Source organism: Strigops habroptila, chromosome 2, assembly GCF_004027225.2.
Source record: "Strigops habroptila isolate Jane chromosome 2, bStrHab1.2.pri, whole genome shotgun sequence".
Lineage (NCBI taxonomy): Eukaryota > Metazoa > Chordata > Aves > Psittaciformes > Psittacidae > Strigops > Strigops habroptila.
In genome coordinates, this window is record NC_044278.2 from 94,790,121 (window position 1) to 94,817,643 (window position 27,523).

Below are 27,523 nucleotides of genomic sequence, written 5' to 3' on the forward strand. Positions count from 1 at the left end.
GCGATGCCGCCCGGGGGCACTGTCAGGCGCCGGTAAAGGTGCGCCCTCCAGGTGCCCGGCAGTGCCCCCGGGCGGCATCGCCCCGCCAAGGGGGGAGCTGCGGCGGGGGACCGACCTAGTCCCGCGGCCACCCACCTCACCACACCGCGGCGGGCTGGGCCGGCCGGGCGGGCGGAGGGCGAGGCTCCGCCGCCCCAGCTCCCCCCTTGCCGCCCGCCCTGTCAGGCACCGCCTCCTCTTCGGCTCTCCTCCTCCTCCTCCGCTAGCCTGACAAGGGGACGGGGGCGGCCGTCGCGGCGAGGCGGTAGCAGGGGGGGCGGCAAGGCAGGAGGCAGCCTTCGAAGCTCCGCCGGTCCGGGCTCCTTGTCGTCCTTCTCTTGTGTGCGGGGCACTGAGGAGCGGCCATGGTGAAGGTGTCGTTCAACTCCGCGTTGGCGCAGAAGGAGGCGGTGAAGAAGGAGGAAGAGAACAGCCAGGTGCTGATCCTGCCGCCGGACGCCAAGGTGAGGAGGGTAGCGGGGGACCGAGCCGCTGCGGCCGGCCGCGCTGCGCGGCGGCGGCTGGCGCTCTGCTCTGCTCCGCTCCACTCCGTTCGGCGCCGAGCTGTTGTCGGGGGGAGGGAAAGGCGCCGGGGACGATTTAATTCTTCATGTGCTCACTCCCCCCGCGGCGATAACCCGCGGGCGGGCGGGCGGGCAGGGAAGGCTGCGCAGCGGTGTGCCCCGCCGCCCCTCTCGCCTCACGCTTCTAAAATGGCTGACAGGAGAACGAGCTTTAAAGCTCCGCTTCTCCCTACTTTGGGGATTTTTGTGGAGGTTTGGGTTTTATTTTGTTTTTTTAGCCCGACAGCGCTTGGACCGCGTTCAGCTCGGCTTTTAAGGCCGCTTTCGTCTCCTCTGCGGCGTCCCGTGTGCGGACCCGCGAGCTGAGGGGACAGCCCAGTGAGGGGCTGCCGTGGCTGGCGGTGCCGAGCCCGCTGCCCGCCCGGTCCCGCAGCCTGTCCCCGGCCGCCGCCTGCAGTGGGGGTGTTTGGGTCGCTCACGGAAGTTGGTTTGTGTGGAGGCGGCGGATCGCGTTTGGTCTTCACAGCGCGTTTAAACCTCTGCAGCCGCACGGATGAGTCCGGCAAGCGGCTAGCGAGCTTCAGGGCAGGGAGCACTTGGCGAGGACCAAGGTGGTGGTTTGGCCGTGCTTGTGCCGCAGCGTGTTTGCAGAGCCCGGTGGTTGTGTGTCACAGCGAACTTCGCCTTGGAACTTGGGCTGGCTTAACTAAAGGAACAAAGAGCTGCTTCCCCCCGCCCCAAAACAGCACCCAAACTCCAGCCGCTGTCGTCTTCCCTCCGCGGCTCCTAATGGCAACAAAGAACAAAACAGCAACGGCTTTTAAAGTTTTTGAAGTGCAAAACTGCTCAGAATAGAATGGTTTTGGGTTGCAATTTCTGTGCTCCCGTAGTCAAAACCAGTTTTTAATTAGGAGTAGTGTAATTTGCTCAAAGCTCTTTGAAAAAAGAATGAAAACTTGAAAAACGGCCAGCTGCGCAGAAACAGCATGCCTTGCTGTTTTCATTTGCTTTCAGTCTTTTGTGCATCAGGCCTCTGAATTGCCAGATTGGATCTGCAGAAGAGATAGTATTTATTAATTTCCTGTGTCTTTGTGATGAACTTCTGCCTGAGAATATAATATCTGTGGAATTTTTATCATAAAGTTGTGTTCCTGGTGAGGGTTTTGCTGTGATTTTGATGGGGCCAGGTTCTTCACCTGCAGAATCCATCGTCATTTCAGAGCCCATGAGGACCACAAGATATTTTCTAGTGACATCTTCCTGGAACAGCAAGTGGTTAAATTTCACACTTCTACTGGATGTACTGCACCTATAAAACTCTGACCAAACTATTTAAGTCCTTAGAACAGTGTGCCACAACAAATGAGACAGTATCATTATTGAAATTGCTTGCAATTACGAGAAGTCCATTAGGTGATCTGTGTGCTTAGTTGTTCCTAGTGGGAGTGCCATTCGCTAGAAGGTCATGGGTTCCTCCAGCCCAGTTTGAGCTGTGGAGTTCCTTCCTGACCCCAGGTTTGGTGATCAGTTTGACATCAAGCACATAAGTAAGACATAAACTATAAGTCCCAGAAAACAGGTTTTACATGCTACCTTGGAATCCTGATCTTCTCCAGTGGTGTTTATTTCCAGATAGCCTACCAATTTGGGCTTGTCATTCCTACTGCTAAACAAACAAAACACATCTGGCAAATTGTACACTGGGGAGCAAATCCTCGTGACCCTGTCCAGAGACTGACGGAAGCGTGTTATTTGACTATTATTTCCTGAACCCAGAGCTGTATTCTTGGAGCTGAGGACAAGACAGAGGATCTGCCTTGACTTTGCCCGGGTCTTAGTACTGCTTTCCTTGCCTAGAAATGAGACTTGCAAACATTTATTAACCAGGTCAAAAGGTGGTCTGGTCCCACTGTAGCTACTTATAAGTTCTTGCGCTGTTATCAGGGGATGAACATGCCTGAACAAGGCTTAAAACAGTCCTAAAATAGCATTCTAGGAACGGATGCTCTGTACAGATGAAAATTCCAAAAGCAAATGAGTGCGCTCTTAAGGGACATTGAGCCTTTGACATTCTCCTTGACACATTTCTATCTTTCCTCAGCAGAACTGCAGACTTACACCTATCAGTGTGCAAAATTCCCTTGAATAAGCTTTTTTTGAGCTTGTGTGCTTTAGAGCATAAATACAAGCAGATCTGAGCACAGTAGCATCATCTGTAGTTTTAGTAGATAAGACTATGCAATCCATGCAGGATTAAACAATATTGAAATGAATCGTGTCATGTAGCTATAGAGATATTTGGATCCTTGAGTCTGGGAGTTTATTCCCAGATCTCAGACAAAAAAGAACTGAGGGCCATTTTAAAACTTGATACCTTTGAGGTAAGTGCAAGATATGCACTTACTCTAATATGAATGCATTAGAAATGAATCTTTTCCTTCCCCTCCACAAGGAACTTCTATGTCTATGTAGTTCTTTGGAGGGAAGAGTTAAAATAAACCACATCTGAAAAATGCATTATTCATATCACTTTATTGCTGGAAAACCCTTAGCTTCAAGTGAGGTTTGAAGGCAGTATGGGAACGTGTATAGAACAGTGAATTCTGGTAGGTTGAAAAAAGGCCACATCTCCAGAAGAGGATATATGGGACATTTGCTTTCCCCTCACCAGTATCTTTACAAACATTGTTTCTCTAGGACAATAAATAGATCTAGAGCACAAGTGAAACATGGAAAAATGAAAAATACTACAACCTTTGACAAAGCTTTTTTTTATGAAGAAAGTCCTGGGAGGTGTTCTGGACTGAAGTAAAGGGAAAACCTTAAGAATGGAAGAGGATCAGCAGAATTGCACATTCAGAATTTTATTATCAAGAAATCCCAAAGATTTGAGCAAGAGATATTGGTAAACCAGTTGATATTTAATGAATAAACCCAAATACTCTGAAATGTCCAGAAAATAAAGATTAGTGGCATGAGCTTTGGGCTCGTTCTTTGACAGTCTCATTCTGCTGCTTTTCCCGGCACGGTGTCATGAAGACTGCCACTTTGTCTGCCATCACAGGATTACTTTCAAGTAGATAATCTGCCTAGGGCTTATTAAAGAGTGTTTGGAGCCAAAATATGCTGATGATGTAGTATAGAGATACTCTCATCTCACCAAAAATCGTCCATACTGATGCAGACAGTAACAGGAAATTAATTGGGGAATGGAGGAGAGGAAGATGCGAGACGAGTAGGGGATGTATCATGGGAACAGCAGCTTAAAAAAAGCTTTTGCAGAACGCAATGATCTTATGCATTGGAGTGTGCTACTTAAAAAGGAGTTTAAAAACCAAGAGTGCTAATCCTGTCTCTGCATAAATCACCTGTCAGTACTGGTGTGTCTTCTGAAAGTATCTGCATCCATACTGTAGGCAATGTTACAACTCTGCTACTGCTGTTGGGATGATACTTCTATGCCATATGCAGAACACTCTTAGTGGAGGTTCTCAGGCCACATTTAATTTTCCACTTTGCTCGTTGTCCGTACAATGGGCTATTTTATGACCCAGTTTCCCAACGAACAAACAATGCGTGGTATTTTAACATTTCTCCCTGCAATAGATCTTTGGAGAGCCAAAGCTGGTTCTGAGCATAGTTGAAGTCTTCAGACATTTTGCAGAGTCCATTCAATAGTTTAAGATCTCCCCAAAAGTCTTTGGGCCCTCAGTGACTCTCAGGCAGTTGCTCTCCTCTGCTGGGGCAGGTGACAGCCTTTCATTTCTTTCTTTATTTTCTTGGGGTACTCAGAATATCTTTACCAAGTACAGCTTTATGTGGGAAGCTGAGGGTTCACACATGTATCACAGCTGACCTTTGGATAGCTGTATCTGCAGAGAGTTCAATGTGAAAGTGTAAATGTTAAGAATTTTAGAAGCAGCAGCTTTCTGCATTTATTCTTTATGAGAACATACTCTGCACTCTAAAATTCATCTTTTTTCTTTTCCGTTGTTTTTCAATTTAGCTTAATCTTTTTTAAAGCATACTAAAATAGGCACTTTTAACACAGAGTAAGAGGGTCCACCTGGGAAATACTGTTGAGCGACTAATGAGTACTGTTTTTCCATGTAGAAAAACCTTTAGATTTTGTATAATTGATGTTAGATGTTTCTGAAACGAAGGTGTTGGCTTTACAGTTGCTATACTCTGTGTGTGTAAATATGTCTAAATACTATGTAACATATATGCTATTTGTAAGTATACACACTAATAAATAGCCATCTGCTTATTGTTTTGCTGTCAAACAAGCAGGTTTTCCTACTTCATGGGACATGTCTGTAGATGAATATTTTGGGATTGATTGGTTTGGTTTTGGTTTCTTGGAGGAGCTTCCTTATTCCCTTTATAGCCTTCCTCCAGCCACATTTTCTATAGGCCTTTCACCAGTCACCATTGGGAAAGAGCAGTCTTTATTTTGCTGTGCTTTCCATGATGCAACTAGGTCACTAAACCGACCAGCTTCTGCTATCTGTCAGAGCACTCTGGCTTAAGGCATGATTATTTAAAAGAGGAGCAGAAGTAAAAAATCCTAGCAAACTGAATTTGCTCCCCCTTCTCCTCTCTGGCTGTGTTAAGATTTTAATGAAAAGCTACCAAATCTCAGATGAAAACCCTCCAGTTTCAGGCACAAATGGTACACAGGACTCTGTTACTTACCTGTCTGTATGGATTCCTGCAAGCATAAATTCAGGGAGTTGAGTTAGAAAACAAAATTTGTGCCAGGAGTTGTTAATGAAGAACTTTTCCTAAAGAAAGAAGCCTTGTGGTTGATGTCATCCTTTTCATGGTGAATCTGTGCTACTGGTTAAGGAGTGCAGCTTCCTGAAAATAGGATTGCTGTGGTCTTGAGACGTTTGGCTCCTGAAGCTATTCCGTAGAGGCTGCCAGCAATTGAGAGAACAATAATAAAACTCCAAGGTCTTCAAAAGTTTGTGGTGTTCCTCTGGAAATCTCTTGCTATTTTGAAGTGAGTTTAGGAACTTGGAGTTAGAAGTTAGAAAGTTCAGAAATTGATCTGGAAAGGCTTGTGTCATCCCCATCCCCCCAGCAATGGAAATGAACCCATGGGACAGAGGAATTCTGTCAGTGGTCCATATTTTGCTTCCTTTTCTGTTTCTCATCGCTTCCTGACCCGAATAACAAATACAAAGCTTTGGTTGGCAAATACAGCTATTTCCCAGAAGAATGATATTTAATATTTCAAACAGGATGTATTCTACCAGACCTTTGTGATAACTGCTTTGTCAGTTGTTTCTATCATTTACATTTTTGGCTGGCTGAGCAAGAGCTGATGGCTGTATGTTAGAGCTTATATGAATTCAGTGCAGGGATGAACATAGAGACAATGCAAATACTTTATGCAGTTCTAAATAGTTTCTCTTTTCAGATTAACAAATTTATTCTTAGCTGAGGCCCCTTGCCCTAAAAACGTATTTGGAGACCTTTTTTTGCTTAACATAGTCATGTGGAAAAGTCTGTAATTAGATGAAGTTTTATATAGTGCAGTATCTAGAAAAACTATCCTGTAGTGTATTGCTGTAGTTAATGCCATAAATACTTCTCTTACATTCACTCCTGTCTTTCTGTGCTGTAATACTCTCTTCTTTCTGATGGGCTTCAAGAAACTAGCTTGGGTATTAACATTGCCAAGTGGTATGAAGAATAGTGCTTAAACAGAGGCTGTTGGAACCAAAAGTTCTGTTCAGTGGGAAAAGCTAAAGTTAAATTAGTTCATTTCTGAGGATGCGGATCAAGCTGAAATGCTGAGCTTTCCTGTAAAAACAAACATTTGAAAGAAAATGTTCTTGGAAACAACAACATTTTCAAGGGAAATGATTTAGACTCCTTCCATTGTAATGACTATTTAATCCAACATATGAATGTCTATTTCAAGAAAAGTTTAATTTCAAAACATAACGTGTATGTATATTTTTTCTGTTAAGTAGTTCATTGAACTGTTTACAATTGCAAACAATCTTAACAGTTTTGTTTTAATAGACTCAATTTTCCTTGTTATTTGCATGGAGTTCTTCCTTTTTTTTTTTTTTTCTTAGCAATTAAAATAGCACTTCTTTCTCAGCAATTTTATGCATTTTTATGCTAATGGTTGTTTGAGGGGGATATAAGAATGGTAAACACACTTACCTCCAGTAGTGTTTTCAGTTAACTCTTCTGCAGCTGTGACTTTGGAATATTTTGTCAGCATTATCCGTATTTTCTATGCAGTAGCCACTAGGTACAGGCACCAAATAGCATACATACAAAGAATATAGTTCTCTCTGTGACACTCAGGAAGTACCTTCGAAAATAAATACTGTGTTTTAAGTCTGAGTCATTTTGAATGTTCTTTATTCTGTGCTTCCAAAAACATTATGATGTATTTAAAACATAAGAACTACAGCTGGGATAAGTAATGGTGTGTTCTGGTAGCTATTGCATAGACTCCTTTTTTTCCGCTTCCCTCCCCTCTTTAATGCTATGATTGAAAAGGTTAGCATTATCTGGTTTTAGTCTCCTGATCCATATGAATAATACAACATTCATTTTCTTCCTATTTATGTACTGCTTTTTATCCTCAGTGGAAATTACTTTGAGTCTACAGATGAAAAGCATGCTAATTTATAAAACTCAGATATCTGTCCTAATTTTACAGATGTGGTAAACCAAAGGAATGAGATAATGAATAAGATTGAGCTCTGCAATGAAGTCAGAAATGGTTTTGCAGCAGACATCACGTGGCCCAGGGTTTGGACCACAATGGACATAGAGAGAGACACAAGCTCCTAGCATCATCTGCAAGCAAAGGTTCTTTGTGCAACAGCCCTATAAAATTCACCCTGAAAAAACACCCAGCAAAGTAATATTTGCACAACAGTTATTATAGAGGTTGTGGGAAAATAAGTTGGTATCTTGTTTGCCCTTTCCATGTAGTGTCAGTTTGTGTGTGTTTATAAATATTTTTAAGTTGGTATATTATTAAGTATATAATATGTATTATTTTATATATATATTTACCCCCACACACAAAAATAAAACCCACAGGCATTTTAAGAGTAGAGTTCCCTGAATGCAAATCCTTGGGTAATTTGTGGTTGTCTTCCTCCCAGGGTTCAGCATGCTTTTGATGGTGGCTTTCTGCTGGTTTGAGGGTAGAATGAGACAGTGGGATGACTGTGGAAAAAGTACGTTGGGAAGATCATAACTGGGAGGGGGCAGTGATCTCTGGGGTGGACCCTACATGGTTGCTGAATCATAGAGATCTATTTATTTATTTTTAAATATACAGTCTGAGTAGAAACCCCTTACATTTACACGTTTGAAAATGCAGTACCCTTTGCAAGGCAGGAGGCTGAACATGACTTTCCACGGCTGCTGCATACTGTGGTGAATTGTCTCGCCTAAGGTTTGCAGGTTTGGGAAGCTGTCTTGGTGAGGTGTTTGAACGCTGGCCAGGCTCTGTGTTTCTGCAGGGTGCCATGCAGTCAGGTGCTGGGTACTGGAGTGTGTGCTCCACGTCAGGCTTGGAATAGTCTAATTGCAGTGAAGTCCTTCCGATTGTTACGACACTTTGTTCTAGAAAGTGGGTGTAATTAAATGTAAGCCTTTCAAGGTCAGCTCTTTTGTGCTGATATTCGTAAGTGCTACAATTAATTATTTGCATGTAGAATGGTTTCCAGTGAGAGAATTCTGCTTGCTGTACAGCTACTACACATCTTAATTCACTAATATATGTATTAGCAAGGTATGTTTGTTTGAGGACAGAGCTGTAATTTAGAGAAACCCCAACAGGCTACAGTAATGGGTGGAACAAAACCTCATGAGTTTCAGAAATAACAAGTGCAAAATCCTGGACCTGGAGCAGCCTCATCCCCTCCATCAGGACCTCGCTGAAAGGCGCAGGGTTCTTGGTGGACAGTCAGCTGGGCATGAGTCACTGGCGATGCTGATAGCTGGCAGCTTTACAGTCCAAACTGGTGTGAGTCCAGCAGGGGCCAGCATGGTGATCGGGGCTGGAGCATATTCCCTGCGAGGGGTGGCCAACGGAGTGGGGCTTGTTCAACCTGGAGATGAGATAGCTGCAGAGGGACTTCACAGCAGCCTCCCGGCACCCAGGGAGGTGGCTGAAAAGACAGTGGCCGTAAATTGCGAAATGAGAGCTTCTAACTGGTTATAAGCAAAATATTTTTCAATCTCAGGAGAATTGAGTGCTGAGCAGGTTACCCAGAGGAGCTTTGAAGTGTCAGTCATTGGAGGTTTTCAAAACTTAACTAGACAAGAGCCCTGAGCAACCTGGACAGACTTAAGAGTCCACCCTCCTTTTGAGCAAGAGGACGGACTAGAGACCTCCCAAGTGGCTTCTGTGATACTAGATTCTACTTTTGAGAGAAACTGAGACACGGTGTTTGAAACTTGCTGGAGATGACATACCATCTGTGGCTGAACTGGGAATAGAGTTATTAAATTCTGAGGCTCAGTGGTGCATATGTGCATGCTAATGAGATCTCTTGGGTGAAAGAGCCAACACCGCTTGGGAAAATAGCCTTGAGAGAAATCTAGGTTAAATCCGCATAGTGTTCCATCATACTGATGTCTGAGATTCAGGCAGTCGTAGGAAGAAAGCAGAGACATTGCAGACATAAGAAGGGAGCTGAAAAAGGAAGAGACAGGAACTGGAACAATCAAGGTCAAAAAGATAATTTAGTATTGATCCATTTTAAGTGGAATAGGAACCTTCTAAGTTCCTGTTTTCAAACACTGATCTAATTCAGGATAAAGTTGACAGAAATACTGCATTTAAAGTTACAGATTTATTTAGTGTAGGTTTTTTTGAGTATGGTAGAATGCAAGTCAATTGTAAGTCAAAGAGTACAGGTGGAGAAAAGGGTTTATTTTGGCAATGTGTAAAAATGAAGCATTTTTCAAATTTGGACAGTTTAATGAAATGCCATGTTTGACATGCTGCAGCCATGAAGGGTGTAGTGATTCTGTTTTCTGAAAGCAAAATGTATTCTGAAGAAAGTCCCGTATAACCTCTTAGATTGGGGGTTTCATGTGAAAAGATAAACACCCCTCAGGCACCTCTTAACAGATAATCTGTGCAACCTTTCATCTGTGTGTTTCAGTCTGTGACTTGCAAACTGTTGCACCAGAACACTTTTCTTAAAACATTTGAGAATAATAGGTGTGAAATGCAGAACAAATTTCTGTCATTCTGATTTATTAAAATATAGGTAAATTCATCAACATTTATATACCCTATAAAAAACCTGGCTTCCACCACCTCTTCACTAGCCAAGCTTATGAAAACTTTTTGTATTCAGTACAGTACAGAGGCAGTTGCAGATCTCTGTGGCTGTCAGCAGCACAAGAACTTTTGAATTCAGCCTCAAGACATTTAAAGACAACACATTTTCCAAGTATTGTAGGTTTTGTTGAAGTTTCAGGTTGGGGGCGAGGTGGGAGGGAAAAGGCAGAAGAATCATAAGGCTCCAAACCAAAGGAAATGGAGGATGTGTGGAGCTTTATTATCTGTCTAGCACAGACCCAGCATCCTGGATAGTTTTTATTATTTATTTTTAATGAAGCAAGTGGTTATGGTTATTTATTAATCATCTTCCTGTATTGTATTAATGTTAATTAAAAGCTGTAGATGTGTGTCACAGGATGGCTGTGATCGTAAGGGGCCTTTGGAGGTCATCTGGGCCACCCACCCTACTTGGGCAGGGCCACCGAGAGCTGGTTGCCCATGATAATGTCCAGTCGGATATTGAGTATCTCCAGAGACTCCACAACCTCCCTGGGCAGCCTGTGCCAGTGCTTGTCCACACAGTAAGAAGGTATTTCTATGTACAGAAGGAATTTAAAGTGATATTAAGATCTTGTTGTGCTAATCGCAGTAGAGAAAAAGAGGAGAGCCATCCTTGGTCCTGAGTGTTCACAGTGAAAACACAAGACAAGAGGCACAGGAGTGGCTGGTGGAGCAGGGTCAAGGTATAGAGGTATAGAGCACTTCTGTGGCCATAGTCCAGCTCCTCGTCCCAAGAGTGAACCAGATTGATGTGGTGATGGTTTACCTTGTAGCAGTAATGAAAGGAGGAAATGGAAATAAGGTGTGCCCAGTGCTCTGTGAGTGGCAGAGACTGGTGAAAGATACAGGGGCCGTAGACACAGGGTAAGAAGGAAATTATAGGAAGACTTGAAACCACTGGATTTGGTGGTGAGAGAAGGGAGTTGGTGGGTCTTGGAACTGGACAGAGAAAAGAGGAACAATTTGGGGAACACAGTTTGAAGACAACAGTAAAATATGGTGTGTGGTGTGTGGTTAGTTGCACAGTTGCTGTAGACTGCCTGGGATGAGGATATAGCCAAAAGCTGTGCTTGTGAATTACCTGAAGAAAGTCCTTACTGGTCTACAAAGACAGAACTTTCAGGCCATTTAAATAAGTGTATTCAGTTTTGGTTTTGATTTTTTTCCCCACTTTCTAGTCCATGTAAGACCACAGCTAACAATAAAAATAACCATTCTTAACAATACGGCTCCCAAATTTAACTGAAGTGGCAGACTAAATAGTTAGAAGCTTCTTCCTTCTTTATCCATCCTCTTTAGTTGTTGGCTGCTATCAAATTTCGTAATGACTTATCTCAGAAGTGGAAGGCAGTGTTTAGGTAAATCAGGATTACTCACATCAGTTACGAGTTGCAGGATTACTCTTCCAAAGCATTCTTCTTTTATTGTCACTCTATCTGTGGGTGAACTGCTGATTCACATGCTTTACATTCACTTTACGGTTGTAATTTTCCTTGACTTCCTGCCGAGAAATTGAACTCTTCATGTTCCACCATGTTTCTCTCTTGGTTTATTTCCTGCTCCCCTTTCCTTGCCTATCTTCTGATTTTTCTTCTCCCTTCACCTCCATCTTTCCCAATACGTGCAGCTACCTTCCGACCCACCAGCAGATTCCCTTTTTAAGATGATCCTGAGCTGGCTGCTTATATTAATGTTTCTATTTCATGATGGTTATGATATTGAACCATGAAATGAATCATTTGACAGATTTGACAGGTGCCTCATTTTTTAATAAAGCACCCCCATTATTTGGCTAAAGGTAGTGTTCAAGTAATATCAAAATGACCTTGGATTTTGAACTTTCGAAGAAAGCTCTTGGAGTGTATTTTCTTCTTGCTGCTGGATTTCTTAGTGCTGTACAACAGATTTTGTATTTACGGTATTATTTTATAGAACACATATAGATATTAGAAATATAGGAAGAGGTTAGTAGTACCAACTGCCTAATAGATAATTTTTTAATTAATCTCCTTGGCTATGTAGGCTACGTGACTACTGTAAGCAACACTAGAACTAAGGTCTGGTTTTCATGCAATTTAGGCAGAGCGCCTTTGGCCAGATGGACAAGCCCGTGTCCATCTTGAAGAAGAAGAACTGGCAGTGCTGCCACAGAAGGGTCGTAGTGTTCAGATACCAACTGCACATAAACAACCATAGCTTGTTTTCAGGCTTCATCGTCTGAGTAGAAAGAATACATCACTCCTTGTGATAAGGGAGAGATCTCTGAAGCATCTATTGTATATAAAGTCTGTTTTCCCAACTAGCAAGTTAAAAGACTATTGTACATAAAATTTAAATTTAATTTTATTAGGAAGCATAAAATTGCTGCTTGAGAGGCGGATCAGTATTATGGCCTTCCAGATTTGCAGCATCTGCCAAGTGAGGAGTCTTGCAAAAGCCTGCCTTAATTTCCCATCTGCAACAAGTAATAAATAGAATACCAGGCTTGGAGCAGCCTTTAGGCAGCAATACCATGGGAGGAATGCAGAGCTCTTTCTAAATTAAGTTCTTTTTAAATTGACTGTCTCTTGGGAGGTTTTTCTACAGATGTCAGATTTACAAGTCAAAGCAGGCAAGCCTGACCAAAAGAATTCAGTTTATATAGCCGTTGGTCAGTATTTTATTTCAAGACTTTTTAGCCTCCCTCATTAAAAAACACTTTTAGGGAGTCATCAGTAACTTCCCTTCTCCCTACTCCACTAATTAAAGCTGCACTTGGTCAATATTTGCCTTTAGGAGGCTCAGTCTGCCCCACTGCACGCTGTCCATCCATGTGAGCTAACTGACATGCGAAGGACCTCGGAAGAAAACTGTTGTGAACAGCCTCTAATCAGTTCTATGCACATTAGTTGTAAGCTTTTATATGTATGTGTGTGTGTGTATATCTACACACATGCACACATTAAATGTCCAAAATTATGTGTCTAACAGTGTGTATTATGCTGCAGACATTTTTAGTAATACTTGTAATACTCAGTAATACTCTGCATCTGATTTTTCAGTGAATCAAAGACTCTGTGTTGGTACTGAAAGACGTTTCCCCCTCCCAAAATTATTTTTATTGCTATTGTATCTACTTTTAAATTTGGGCCATTATCTTTTTGCATAGGTGCACAATGGTCATGCAATATTCTAGACTCCCCACAGCATATCCATCCTATCTGGTTTAGGTGGATTCTTACCTCATTGATTCACATGTTGGTGTTTTTTTTAAGACATATTAATTGATGTGGCCTTAATTCCTGCAAAGGAACAAGGTCTGATAATCTTCTCACCCATTTTCGTATGAACTAGACATATACCTTGTAAGTTTTTAGACTGCTTTTCTTTTATAATGTTAAAGCAATTATATTCCACTATGTACAAAAAGCCACAAGGGGAAAATCTAAGTAATTACCAAGTCTAATTATACACATTTGTGGCTCAGTTTTGGAGCTGCTTGGAAGAATTTTGTGCTGTTACCCCAAACATGAATTTGGTCCTTTTTGAAATTCGGCATTTATTTAAAGATAAAAAAAGTAGCATTAAAAGCGAACAGTGAAAAGAGCAACAGAATATATCGCCAGTAGCTGTTAATAACTGCGAATGTTTGTAGGTTTAGGGGCATTAACATTTTTTCTTTCTTTTAATCCACTCATAAATACGTCCCTGTGATGATTTCTCTGTTGTTGAGAGGTGCTTTGGTAGTTAGTTTGTGGTAGCATTTGTCCATCTCCAAAGTGTTTCATGGTTCGGGTAATAAGACAGAGTGCAGCTTTCCATTAGCTGCTGTGGTCACTGATCAAGGCATCGTCATTGAAAACTGCTGTCATCTCGTACCTTCTTTGTGAGAAGAAGACAGATTTGAATCTTGCCAATCTCAAATAATAGAGAATTTAATACTTCTCATTTTCTATGTATAGGAAAATAGTTCCTGCAGAGCTTGAAACTATTCAGGTTGGGAAATTCTGAACCATTTAATTTTAACATTCTGAACCATTTAACTGTAGGATTTAGTGTACAAGTGGCAGAAGGATGCTTCTGTTTCATGTCTTGTCCATCGGAAATAGGCTAATCAAATGTTTTCCAATTAGAACAATTCAGCTCATCGAGGGAAACAAGCCAGTATCGGGCTTGCATCCAGTTCCTCCTAAGGCATTTTGCATCAGAGAAGATTAGTTCTGTGGCATCATCTTAAGGTTGAGGATTCACCAGGGAGTTGGAAGCACACGGGGTAGGGATGAAGCAGAAGAGGGGAAAGAAAAGGACCGGAACAGTGATGATGAGTTATTACTGCTCACGAAATAGAGAAGCATATTTTTAGAGGTCAGTCTTGACCTCAAGTACACGATGCTTTCTTTTGTCAGATACCTCTGGCAGCGGAACGCTGACCTAGAGGAAAATTAGTCACTGCAGCTGCAATCTCATGTTGTGCTCTGGCTTCAGAAGCCATCGCTGCTATCTGGGAACAAAGTGCAGTGGGAACTATGTGGGGAGAGGCGCTAATTCAGCACTGTCCCTCTTAGTGGGGATCCACTTTCACCTAATGTATTTTCTTTCAGAACATGAGTCACCTGGAAGGAGGGTGAGCATCCATCACACTTTCCTCTCTTGTAGTGCGGACGGTCAGATTCCTATATCGAGGGACGAATTAGTCTTTTGGGTCAGTTCAGCCCACACTAAGCCGTCATGGCAACGATACAGAAGCTTAGCCAGCTTAGCCACAGGACAGCTACTAATATGAGTATAATTTAGCTTCAGTTAGGGTATTTATAATAATTTAATTTAAGGTGGTTTTAAACTGCTGGATAATGTACTTAGTTTTCAAATTCAGAAGAGGGAATCAATTCTGTGTTCTCCTTCAACAGCATAAAGTGTTTTCAGTGTTACCTAGTGCTTGAGGTTCCTCTGCACTGCGATGCAGAACTTTCATGCATTCACCTAAGCAAGAGACTAAAGTGGGCTTGAACTCTTGCTCTAAATTCAGTGTGCTGTTTTCAGTAGGCTGTGGACAAATCAATGCAATAGGCAACTACAAATACAAAATAGCTTAACATGCTACCACTAGGGATGCCTTCAGAAATAATAATGATTAAATTTAGCTGCTGTTAGAAGATAAGAGAGTTGTATTAAACCTGTTGTTTACATCTGTCACCTCATATATCAACCCCAAATTCTTTAGGGTGTAATACTGATAAACTTGTCCTTCAGGTTCCTTCAGCATAGTAAAAGCTACTTTCGCTTTCCTGATTATTTTTGGGGCCTATGCAAAATTAATTTGACGTTGATCCCCGTTACCAGGGTAGGGTTCACACTGTGTGTGCCTTCTGCAGCCACGTTTCCCAGATGCCTGTTTTGTTAGTCTTTCTGAACTTAGAAAATGATGTAAAACTGGAAGAGGCAACTATTCCACTAGTGGATGATTCTGCTTGGAGTTTAAAAAGCGGGGGGTAAAAGCAGCACTGGGAAAGAATACTCTATATTCTTCACTAGGGAATATTTTGGCATTGTATCCCAAAGCCAGTTTGCTATCCTTTTTTTCTGACATTAATTTACAACAGTTTAAATGACATTATTTAAAAAAGTTTCAATCGGGTGTCCTTTATGCTCTGAAATATCTGGGGAAATAGTTACCTAATGATACAGGGCAACATAAAAATAAAATTCCTTGTTTTACCTGGTTTAGATTTATAATTGAGATGATTTATAAAAGAATACACAGTGAATCTTAACCTGACCTGAAAGTTAATTAGATTACCATGGGTATTATGTCGTATTCTCACTCTTTGCAAACAGCCAGGTTAAAAACCATGCAGCCAGTAATCCTGCGATTCTTTACACTGAATTCCTTAAATAATTAGTAATGTAAAAGCTTTTAAAAGCTGCTACTTGTCTTTTCATTCTGGTTTTTCAGGCCATGGCAACTGTTTTCTAGCCACGCTCACTTTGTCTTGTAATGTATCCCAGAAATGTTGGTTGGAAGGGGCCTCTGGAAGTCATCTGGTCCAACCTCTCTTTAGAAACAGGATGGTTACCAAAGCAAGATCAGCCATGGCTTTGTCTAGTTGAGTCTTGAAAACCTCCAAAGATGGAGATTTCACAATCTGATTTACTGCAGTAGTTCGCAAGGTAACGTAAGACAAAATCTGCGAACTATCTTCACTTTGACTCTAAATTCTGAATCAGATTTTGGCAGCAGTTGCCTGGCAAAGCAGCAGCATTGCCACTTCTGTATGAAAGATAATTGCAGTGTACTGTAAAGGTGGGTTTCACATCACCTAATTTTAGCTGCATATGAAGTAGGTACGTAGTTTGTTAACCAAGGAATTTCCCTCTATAACCAGTGAAATCGGTGCCTCCAAAAGACTGCTGCTCTCTCTTGGGGATTGTTGGGATGAGTCTGTCTCAGGAAGTGCCTCTTTCTCCCTGCCATTTACAGGGGGGGTCCCTACTGTTAGACTTGCTTAGATGGCTTCAGCCAGATGAGAGGAATTCCTTCCCAACTGGGCCAGGGCAGCGTGGGGACTACACTCACAACTTTGATGAAGTGGGAAATCATCCTCATTAGCAAATACTGCAAACTCCGCCCATGAGGCAGAACATCAGCTGACAACCAGAGCTATCAATGCCTCCTCAAGCGCTTTTCTCATGCTCTTCCTCCATTTTATGGTTTGGGTTTTTTTGTTTATTTGGCCATAATGATTTTGCCCTGGTCATCACTCTATCCTGTTGGTTTTTTTGGTTGCAAAGGGGTAATGAATTGCTTTGTATTTCTTTGATTTCTGGTATTTTCCCAGGATTGTCATGGCTTGGAAGAGGGTGACTCAAAAAGATGGTTTGTTGATTTTTTTTATGGATGCAAGTTATGCAAACACTTGGGGGAGGAAAGAGCATTGTGATGTGGCTGATAGAGGAAAGATTTTGCAAGCAGCAGTGTATTGCTTAGGATGCCTGTGGGGCCTGCATGGTTATGCAAAATAGTGCCCCAAAGGGGAAACATCCTGTCATTCATTTAGCAAAACATGAACAGCAGAAAGAGGCATGGCCAACATAGTCTCAGAACAGAAAGGTTCCTTAACAACAACTTACAAAGCATCTTTTTCTCATTCCCACTCTTATTATTCTGCCAGCAATAATGGTAAAGTCTCTTCCGTCCTGATGGAACAACATAGGAAAGGATATGTTTTGCTCTCCTTATTACCTTTGATCTTTTGTTGGTTCTTCAGGTTCACTTAAATTGCATATACCAAGATAAAAAAGAACCTGACCTTTCTGCACTGACTTCCTCACTGTGCTGATGTTGCAAGAGGTTAACTGAGAACGCTTATTTTTCTGTAAAGTGGCTCACTGTGTGCTACTAGGTATCTCAGGAGATTTTGTTGCATTTTTTTCTTCCTTAAGACTGAAGTCTGCTGATTTAGTCAGTGACGATGGCATTAAAATTACTGCTAGTACAAGTTTTCCTAAACCTCTGCTTAAACAGATGTTTTAAACTTTACCAAATAAAATGTGTTTCCAAGCAATTGTGATAAAGTGCATATAGCTTTTTCTAATGGATGCAAGGTTTGTACTTGTTGCGCCTGAAGTATCTGTTATGTGTGTCTTGGGAACACTGTGCTGAAGATCTCTCTCTGATGCACTGCAGGACCCTGAGGATCCTGTGCCTGTCGGGCAGAGGAGGGCCTGGTGCTGGTGCATGTGCTTCGGATTGGCCTTTATGCTGGCTGGCGTGATCCTGGGTGGTGCCTATCTGTACAAATATTTTGCATTCCAGGTAAGTCAAATACATTTTGTTATGGGAGGATTGTGTTTTTCTCTGTTATGCCTTACATTTCAAAGAGAGAGGAGGAAAAAAAGACTAAACCAAACAGCCTTTCTGCTCTTTTTGTTTCCAAAACTTCAGCATTTCTAAAGGCAAAATATGTGGCCTGCTCTGAAGTTACCTATTAGCAGAGGAGGGCAGAAGCGAAGCTGGCAAATAAAAGAGGGCAGTACTTTTGAAAACCTTACTTTGCGGAGGAAGGATTATATCTAAATAGGGCTGGGTTTAGGAACCCCAGCCGTGTCCCAGATTTTCACCTGCTCTCACTGTGTTCCACAGTGCTGAATACTGGAGGTGGATTAACCCCTTGAAAGCCTCCTTGTCTGACCCTAGACTTCTAGGCACATGCAGTACTGCTCATGCACAGGAACAGGACTGCTCGTCAAAGCAGTGCAATGACTCTCCTCCTTCCTAGCCTCCACAGGGATACAAAATACAGGCCCTGCAGGAGAGTTGGGAGAAGCTCAGTCAACGTGATTAAACATGCTCTGTCAAGTCTAATCCATGTTGACAAGATCAGACCTCTGACAAAATGTATTTTCGGTCTTTAACAAGTGGCACTGCTGCAGTGGGAGCCCTTTGAAGGCAGTGGTGCCAGGGAAGTGGAGCATTTACCTGAAATATGGGAGACCTGAGTTAAATGTTGTCCTCCTCAGGGAGAATTGTCACTGGGCAGTGCTGGGTGTGCTGGGCTCTTGCCTAAGTGGTGTGAGCACACCCTCTCTCCTTCAGAAACTGCCAGGGTTGCAAGATTCACAGGGTCAGAAAGGGAGAGTATAAGTAAAACATGAATCCCTCTAGCCCTCTGGTTAGTGCATGTAATTATAAGGTATAAATTCTGTGTTCTTGTCCCTGCTACTGGGATTATTGTTTTCTTCCCATTTTAGTAGCTGCAAATGAGGAAGGCAAAGTGATTAAATGTGAGAAATTCTAGCTGAACTTGCAGTTTATAGTGTCTTTGGCTGTCATGTTAACCTGATTTACAGGTTGCAAGCGATGCTTAAACAGCATAGTGTATCTTGGTGGATTAACAAGCTGAGAGTAGCTGAAGGCCCCCTGTAACACTAACTCATGTTCCATCCATTCCACCCGCGGTGCTCCACCTTTCACATGGCAGCTAGTGGAAATGGAAAGTGCCTTTTCATTCAAATTTGTTTATGTCAGATCTGGGTTGAAGGAAACATTCAGGAATTGAGCTGACATTGCACTGAAGACATGTTTCCAGTTTAGAACTTGAAACTGGTGGCATGTGCGTGTGCATTAGTTGTATGTTTCTAAAGCTATCTGGGCTATAAATTTGGGATATGACTTCCTCTGACTCAGGACTTTGTTTTACACTTGACTTGGGTAACCTGCCATGTGTACTGTGACAGGACACAAATTGGTTGTTTTAATTTCTTTCTATTACCTGTTTGTCTTTTAAAATTGTTCAAAAATATTTTAGAAAGTGACTTTCAAAACGTTTGAAGCCTTGCAAAAACTAAGCAACTTCACAGAATAATCAGGGTTGGGAGGAAACTTGCTGTCATCTGGTCCAACCCGCTGCTGCAAGCATGGCCAAATTAAGAGTTAGATTTGTTTTTTAAAGGTAATTCAGATGATCAGTTTCAGTGTTTTAAATTGTAATTATCAACCACAGTTAAATAATAATTTAATAATAATGCGCATGCATATATTTATTGTCTTTCTAAAAATAAGATCCAATGTGCTACAGCTAATGGATGCAAAATGGTCCTGTTGTGGATAGCAACTGGCTCCTGCTCTGGTGTATAGGTCAAATTAAAGGGAAGACATTTCATCTAGGCTGACAGGTTTTTCTTCTCCACTGTGCTTTGAGAATATTAGTTGAAACTTGTAGGCTGCTGATGTTTTTGTCGCTGGGTTGTTTATTTTTAGCAGGGTGGCGTGTATTTCTGTGGAATAAAGTACATTGAAGACGGTTTAAGTTTACCTGAGTCTGGGGCAGAGGCTCAGAGTGCTCGCTACCACACGATTGAGCAAAATATTCAGATCCTGGAAGAGGAAGATGTTGAGTTTATCAGTGTGCCAGTCCCTGAGTTTGCTGATAGCGATCCTGCTGATATCGTCCATGACTTCCACCGGGTATGAAATACTTCTGAAGAACTTGAAAGCATTTAAAACAGGAAAAATGTTCCCCCTCAGTCATCCTGATAAATGTACTCCCTAATTATTGTGGTGGGGAAAAGCAGAGGGTGGAGGAGGCAGGAGAAACGTTTTGATCAGCAGCAGGCTGCAAGCAATTATTAACTGGGCATACAAAGTACAGCATTATACAGTCATCATGAGGTAGTCTGTAAAGCACCATTTGCAAATACAATTCTGTTTTTAGAAAGGGAAAAAATCTTAGAGCTGTTTCTTTTCATTAATATGAGGAAGTAAAGAGAATATAGTTTGTGCTGTGCGAAGTCCACCAAGCCAGAATTTGACCAACTGCTGTGGTGCCAGGGGAGTTTGGAAAGGGCCATCGTAGTTTTGACCTCAACTTGCAGGGACTGATTGCGTCTGACATGAGTAGGTTCAAGCACCCCCAGAGGTGTTCTCCGAGCATGGCTCAAAAAGCCCAAAGCAGCAGCAGAAAGGGAAGAAAGCAATGAGCTGACTGACCATGGAAGAGAGCTCTTTTCTCACGTGCCATAGGAAGCCTTGTGCACCACAGGCTACTGTGATTCCTAAAGGCACTGAACTAGGGTCTCAAAGCACTTTTAGCTCTTTCTTTCTTTTTTGGAGAAACAACATTGTTTGATAGGGATCATGGTAATGAATTTTTTGCTAAGGCAGTTGACAGGCCTACAGCTCTCAGTATTGGCGAGAGCTGTAAAACATTTAGAAGCCCTTCTTTTCTGTAGCAGCCTGATGGAAGCTGTCTGATAGCGATGAAATGTTCTGCAGCTGGTTTTCAGGAAGTTGAATTTCTGTGAACATTTGAAGACTTCACTGAGCAGCTTTTTAAAGCACGGCTGAAAAAGAATAGGGAAGTGTTCTATTTTTTTTATGCAAACCTCAGAGTTTACAGTTTTCCAGGCAGAATGGGTTCTATCTATCAAATATTCATAACCAGATCTGGAGGAAAACATTGCTTGCTCAAGCTATGTCATTTAAAAATATTCCTGAATATATTTAGGGAGCTTCTGTTAAGAGTTAGAGCAAAGACTCCAAAGAGGGAAAACCAGGAAAAAAAAGGAAAAAACCCCCCAAAATACAGTATTTAAGAAGTGAATAGGAATAATATTGGAAATTTGCTTTTTGATTTAATGGGTTAAAGGCCCTGCTCTAAAGGTCAGTGCAAGGATCATTTGCCGTAGGCACAGCACTTACTCCCATGTAATGAGATTAGTTGCACTGATGATTGCTGTCCTGGTACTATTTTGGCTGTTGGGATCTTAGTGCTCAGCATTTTGTATACGTCTGCAGCCTCAGACCTTTCAGCAGCTTGAGATAATGTTGTCTTTAGCAGGAACAGATGCAGGAAAACACAGCTCAGTGAACAGAGCCATCAGGATAATTCCCTGAGCTTTTACATCTCTGTCTTTATCACATAATGACAAATATTGCAGTTCAGGTACTATAAAGATAATAATTCAGTTAGGAATAATCATTAACGCTTCGAGTCAGTATTATTTTTGAAAATAAAAGGATTTTTGTTGTGTTATCTGTAACAGTATTATTTTTTTTTTCCTTCTATATTTTGTCCTTACCAGCAGCATTTCCCCTTTCCAGTATAACAAAACATAAAAGCATGGAGATTAGAGCAAGCCTTTTGCCCTGTTGTTCCAAAATGCAGGCACTAGGAATAAATGAATACTGTACTTGATTCCATAACAGCTCAGCTACACCTTTGTAATTACGTTACTGTGGTGCATTTGAGCTACTTATCGCCTGCTGCCTTGCACAAATCCTGTCATAGATTTAAACTCTCAGGCTGCCTTTTATTTCTGCATTTATCTACCCTCGAATTGGGGTTGTTTGGACAGGTTTTATAGTGAACAAAACAATAATTTGAAGAACAACACGAGGCAATAGCACTTTAGCAAAGTCTGTATGTGAATTTCCTGATGTTCTTGTAATTTTGATTAAAATAAATATTTCCTCAACAGAGACTCACCGCCTACCTTGACCTTAGCCTGGATAAATGCTATGTGATTCCTCTCAACACTTCTGTTGTTATGCCACCAAAAAATTTCCTGGAGCTGCTCATCAACATCAAGGTAGGGTTAAATCGTAAGTGATTTCTTTTTAAGACAGGGGAAGAAGAGACGTTGTCCCCTCACCTAACCCTGACATTCACACAAAGTGCATGTGTTAGAAAGTTAACTGATCACTAGAGATCTTTGCAAAGAGAGAATAAAGTCTACGATGCTCTTAGTTAATTAATTACCATCATGAAGGAGTTGTTCCTTTAATTCAGAGGAAGGGAAACAAACCTGATTTTACTTTTCCATGCTACAAATTTGGCTGACAAAATCGTGTGAATGTGGTGTACCTTGACTCTTTGATAGAGCCTTACGTGTTTATTAATTTGTAATCCATTGTAGCTAAAGCTTCCATGAAGCATGTATGTACTGGACTAAGACTGGTTAGCTAGATGCTTGAAGTGGATATACTGGGAAATCCTTTTAACGTGGGCATTGTTTGAGGCATGGGTCCCTAGGGTTGGCCCCTAATTTGACCTGATCTGGTGGCTTGAGGGTGATGTACGTGAGGTGTATTGGATCTGCTATGCGCGCTCTGGGAAATGAGATGTGGCACAAGGTGTGATGGACTAGTGCTGCGTCTGAGTTCATGAGGATTCCACCAGCCTTGAGGTTCCACCTTCCTCTTCCCAGGGAGGTTTTGTTGAAGTCCAAATAACGATTTGGACTGTATGGTTAGCAAAACCCACTTAAGATTCTGCAAGCACCAGACCTTCAGAACAACATTCCTTGCCCTTATAAAAGGACCGTGGAAAGGACTGAGATACCACAATTACTGAACAGCCCAACACGAGTTTTCAGTATCACGTAGTGGGAGCTCCTAATGACTTCCCAGCAGGGTTTGATGATTGAACACTACTGCTGGGCTCGTGGTGCTGGCTGGCTTGTCGCCACCACAGGGACATGCTGTTCTGTTAGGAGGAGAAACTGGGTGAAACATAATGGCCTGTGAAATTGAGGAGGCCAAAGTAGAAAATCTAATGGGATCTCTTACTAATTTAATATGAATCATCTTTATCTTTCTTTTTAACGCTCACATATGTATGTTTTAATGCAGATTTGTATAGCATTTATCTTGGTTTTCAGCCTTCTGGTTTCTTTATAGAACAGCAAAACACTTCTGGTGGGGAAGAGAGCTGATAACTTGTGTCTAAGATTTGGGGAAAGTGTTACAAATTTCATTTTACTGGGCTTTTGTAACTTCAGAATTGTTATTACCGTCTTTGGGTTTGCATCTTCCAAAAAAGGCTTTGGAAGTAGGCCTCCAAGAACCATTTCAGCCGTTTCTGAGTGGTCTGTGTATATAAATGAATTCCATGTGAAAAATGACTTCACAAGTAAGTCCTCTGCTGCTTTATTGCTGCCTATTTTGAGACTGGCTCTTTAACCATACTTTCATTTCCTGTACGCAAGGATGAGGTGGTGTCTGTAAAACTCAGTGACCCCATATCTTTTTAGTTTGTGTATGCTGTTCTGTTTCCATTTTTAGTTCACACAAATTCCACTGTTAAAATCTGTTCATTTCCTACTGTGTCATTAGTACTAAATCAAATACACTTGGTTTGCAAGTAAGAGGATACCCAGGCATCATGCATTTAATTGGAAATCTGTGCAAAAGCAAACTGTTTTGATCATTGTCCCAAACAACGAGTGCCCTAATTTTATGAGACATCTGTTTAATTCTCATTGTATTAACAAAAAGCTGTGGGCATTCGATGTCTCAGAAAATCAGGTTAAATGTTTTGTAACTGAAATTTGGGAAACTGTTCTACAGATGCACAAAGTGAGTAAATTTCTGCTCGCTGTCCTGCAGACATACTGGTTGCACAAGGAAAATATGTATGATATTAAAGTGCTCATTTGAATAAAATGAGCTCTGAATACATGCAGAGGGCATTTAATGAAAGTGGAAGCGCTGTGGGCTGTTTTGTTTCTTAGGCTAAAATTACGGCTTTCTTTTAAAGAACCCCATTTCTATATATTGATACAGTTTGTTTGAATGTGCAGACAGTGAAAGGCCTCCTTTCCTCGGGAAGCAAAGCTGAAACCCAGGTCTAATATTTGTTCATCCACCTCCTTCCTGTTGCTGAGCCAACTGGCCAATTTTAACCATACGCGATGCACCGAATGTCTCAAAGACAATGATATTTGTGGCTGTGCTGGATTCCAGTGCTTGGCAATTGCTCCTGCAGCAGCTGGGCAGAGGAGGTTCCTGCACTGAGCTCCCCCTCCTCCTGCCCCCCCTGAGAGGGCTGAGAAGGCCGGGTCCATGGGGTGGTCCGGGAGGTCCTGTGGTTTAGAGGGCACGAGCCCGTGAGTGTCCTCACAAGTTGCCCCAAGGCCTCAGCACCACCAGTGCCCACTCTGCCAGTGCCCTGCTCTTCTGCTTGGCTCTGGGGCTCCCTTGGGGCTCTCTCCTGAAATTCGAGAGACCAGACATTAAGATACAGTAATTTACAGTAATTTAATTACCAAATATCTAGTGGGATAATTTGGGAGTGTGAAGTCTTCCAGGCTCTTACTTAAAAAAGATCGCTGCTGTTTTCCTCATAGTACGTGCTGAAGAAAACTTTCATAATTTAAAGTGAGTTTTAGTCCTTTCTTTACTGAAGAGAACAGCATTCAGTTGGTAACTCTTCAGCATGTCACTTGGACTGCAAAGAGAGTCTTGTTTTGCAATGGAAATTTCAAGTTGTTTATTGTCAATACAGGGATCTTTCACCACAGAAGTTGACTTTGTTTCCATAGTAAGTGATCGTTTTATTTTAAGCAAGCAAGCAACACCTTCTCTACTGCCATAAACAAGAATCACACTAACAGGATTTCTTAAATGAAGTAATACTTGAAAGAAGTTGATGGCCATTTACCAGTGGCAGTATTAGGAAATGGGCTGACAGCCAAGTATGTGCATCTTTAGATGCGTGCAGCGAGGTGTGCGCAGAGCTGGGTTCCTCCATCACTTCAGCCATGGCAGAATAACACAGAAGGGGCTGCAGAAGGCTTCGGAAGCCTTCACGGCTCTTTGCTTTTTCAGCATGTTGCCTTAAAACACCTGATATACCACCCTGACTTTCTAATACCTTTCCACAGACACAGTTGTGGGAATCACCATAATAACTTATGGGGCTGGAGGGTTTCATCTTGCGTTTGGCTTGAGGGTTGTGACCCACTCTGAATATGGCCAAGGTTTCCCAAACCCCGTGAGCTACAGCTGGCATGCTTCATAGCAACTCCATGTGGAGTAAGCTTCTGCCAACTCCTCTTTGGGAGCTCCGCTGATATGTTGTTAATGAAGTGAAAACTGGATGGAAGTGAGGGACTGATCCCTGACAGCGGGTGCACCTGGAAGGAAACATTTCTTCTCTGCTGAACCCTGATGTTACTGTGGCAGGAGCACAGTGGACGTGTGCATCAGTGGACATTTTGTGATCTTTTTGAATATAATCATTACGTATTTCTGTAGTGCAGTGCAATCATATGTACACATTTAGAGTAAAAATCCTGATGGTAATACATATTTTGAAAGAATTCGATGAAGATATGTCAACAGTCGAGTTAAAGTAACACTTTAACAGTGCTTCTTGTGTACTTAGACCGGGAAGAGACAGCTTTTGACAGAGCTGTTATATTTTTGTTCAACAGGCTGGAACATACTTGCCTCAGTCCTATTTGATTCATGAACAGATGATTGTTACTGATCGCATTGAAAACGTGGATCAGCTGGGATTCTTTATTTACCGCCTCTGCCGTGGCAAGGAAACCTATAAACTACAGCGCAAAGAAGCCATGAGAGGTAATGTTCCTCCTGCCATCTTTGGAGTTGGCAGAAAGTTCAATAAATAGGCTTGATTGTGTTGAAAGGAATGACTCTTACTAAAGCGGGGGTTCCTTATGGCAGTAACCAGCTCTGTGGGCTTAAGTACGTCTGATATTTTCTGTGGAGCTATGGAAATAAGTCATTTTATTGTGCAAAAGTGGTTAAGGCCCCGTGAGCCAGGAGCTGCTACAATGTGTGTGTGTGTGTGCGCATGGTTGTGTTTTCTGGGGCTCAGGCTTTCATTGAGGCCTTTCTTTAATCTTGTTTCTTGACCCACCCACCCCAAAACAAAAAACCCCAACACTTTAATATATGAGAAGCCATAGCCTTTTAGTCCAAGAATTGGGTCTTTTTACGAGGGCATGTAGTGATAGGACAAGGGGGAATGTCTTTAAACTGGAAGAGGGTAGATAGGAAGAAGTTCTTCACTATGAGGGTGGTGAGGCACTGGCACAGGTTGCCCAGAGAAGCTGTGGCTGCCCCATCCCTGGCAGTGTTCAAGGCCAGGTTGGACACAGGGGCTTGGAGCAGCCTGGTCTAGTGGAAGGTGTCCCTGCCCATGGCAGGGGGTTGGAACTAGATGAGCTTTAAGATCCTTTCCAAACTATTCTATGACCCTATGAATTCTTCTTGTCATTAAAGCCATTTTTAAGTTAGTTTAGTTAGTGGTTTATTTCTTTGTTGTTTCCTCACGTCCCCACAAGCATTTTTGTAGATGCACAGAGAGGGAGACTGGGAACTGATCTGGGTTCAAACTAGCCAGTGGAGGGGTTGGCAGGTTGGTTTTAACCACAAGCACTACCAGGGATTTGGGTCACTACACCTTCAGGATTCTTCCTGACAACTGATTTTCTCCGTATGAACGTGTGCCTGTGTGCATTCCTGAGCAGGGATCAGAGAAGGGTAGTTCTCATTTCTGGTGACATCATAGCAAATGTAAACCCATTATGTCACTGACGTGCCTTCATCCTCTCTTCTCTTTGCCCTTCATTGTTCTTCACTAACACAAACAGGGATTCAGAAGCGCGAAGCTGTCAACTGCCGAAAGATTCGACACTTTGAGAGCAGGTTTGCTATGGAAACACTCATCTGCGAGCAGTGATGAGCAATATTCCTGTTACCGGAGACTTGCAAACTACAGTATGACCCCTCCCCTCGTGTTGTGTGCAGTGATTATTTTTTAAGATTTTCTGTTATGTAAGTAGAGGACAAGGCTTTACTGCTGAACACCTTCCGTACTCCTCATCTCGTGAGACGTGGCCAATCAGGATGGGTTAGGATATTTTCCTTATTTCCAGGTGTGGTGTTCTTCTTATATTTGAATAGCAATTGTATAAAGACTTAGTTGCTAGCGCCTTTCATGTGATGAATCTTGAATACTAGGAAGAAGAGGAAGTCTTTGAAATATCCACCGGTTTTTAATTCAGTAAAATTGAAAAGAATTATTAATGTACAAATGGACTGCAAGAGCTACTTCTAACTGTAATATTACCTGCTATATAGTTTGTTACAGCATATAGCCAGACCTGTATTTGACTCTCCCTAACAAAGTGCAATTTGTTTCATTTTTAAAATATTGTCATATTTACCTTTTTAGATTGATTTCTGACTTGATGTTTTAAAATGGCAAGTGTTTGCTGTAACAATCTTTTAGAAGATTAAGAAGTAACTTATGTTACTAACTTGTATATAATCCATGTATGTGCAATGGAAAATAAACCTTATAAACCTGTTTGTCTAAAA

At 41.9% G+C, this 27,523-nt stretch overlaps 1 protein-coding gene across 1 annotated transcript; it reads left to right on the forward strand.

Annotated features, from left to right (window-relative positions):
- The first annotated feature begins 70 nt into the window (after positions 1 to 70).
- Positions 71 to 27,523, forward strand: ITM2B (integral membrane protein 2B). Its single transcript, XM_030476564.1, has 6 exons — positions 71 to 503; positions 17,576 to 17,704; positions 19,649 to 19,855; positions 21,868 to 21,978; positions 25,606 to 25,756; positions 26,794 to 27,523. Exons 1-6 carry the CDS (start codon positions 405 to 407, stop codon positions 26,880 to 26,882), a joined length of 786 nt encoding a protein of 261 aa, XP_030332424.1. The 5' UTR covers positions 71 to 404; the 3' UTR covers positions 26,883 to 27,523.

Bases quoted from the DNA above. Each gene is read 5' to 3' on its own strand.
- ITM2B (XM_030476564.1), top strand. From the start codon at position 405: ATGGTGAAGGTGTCGTTCAACTCCGCGTTGGCGCAGAAGGAGGCGGTG. The intron at 17,705-19,648 runs GTAAGTCAAATA...GTTTATTTTTAG, and splicing joins ACAAATATTTTGCATTCCAG to CAGGGTGGCGTGTATTTCTG. The intron at 25,757-26,793 runs GTAATGTTCCTC...TAACACAAACAG, and splicing joins GCGCAAAGAAGCCATGAGAG to GGATTCAGAAGCGCGAAGCT.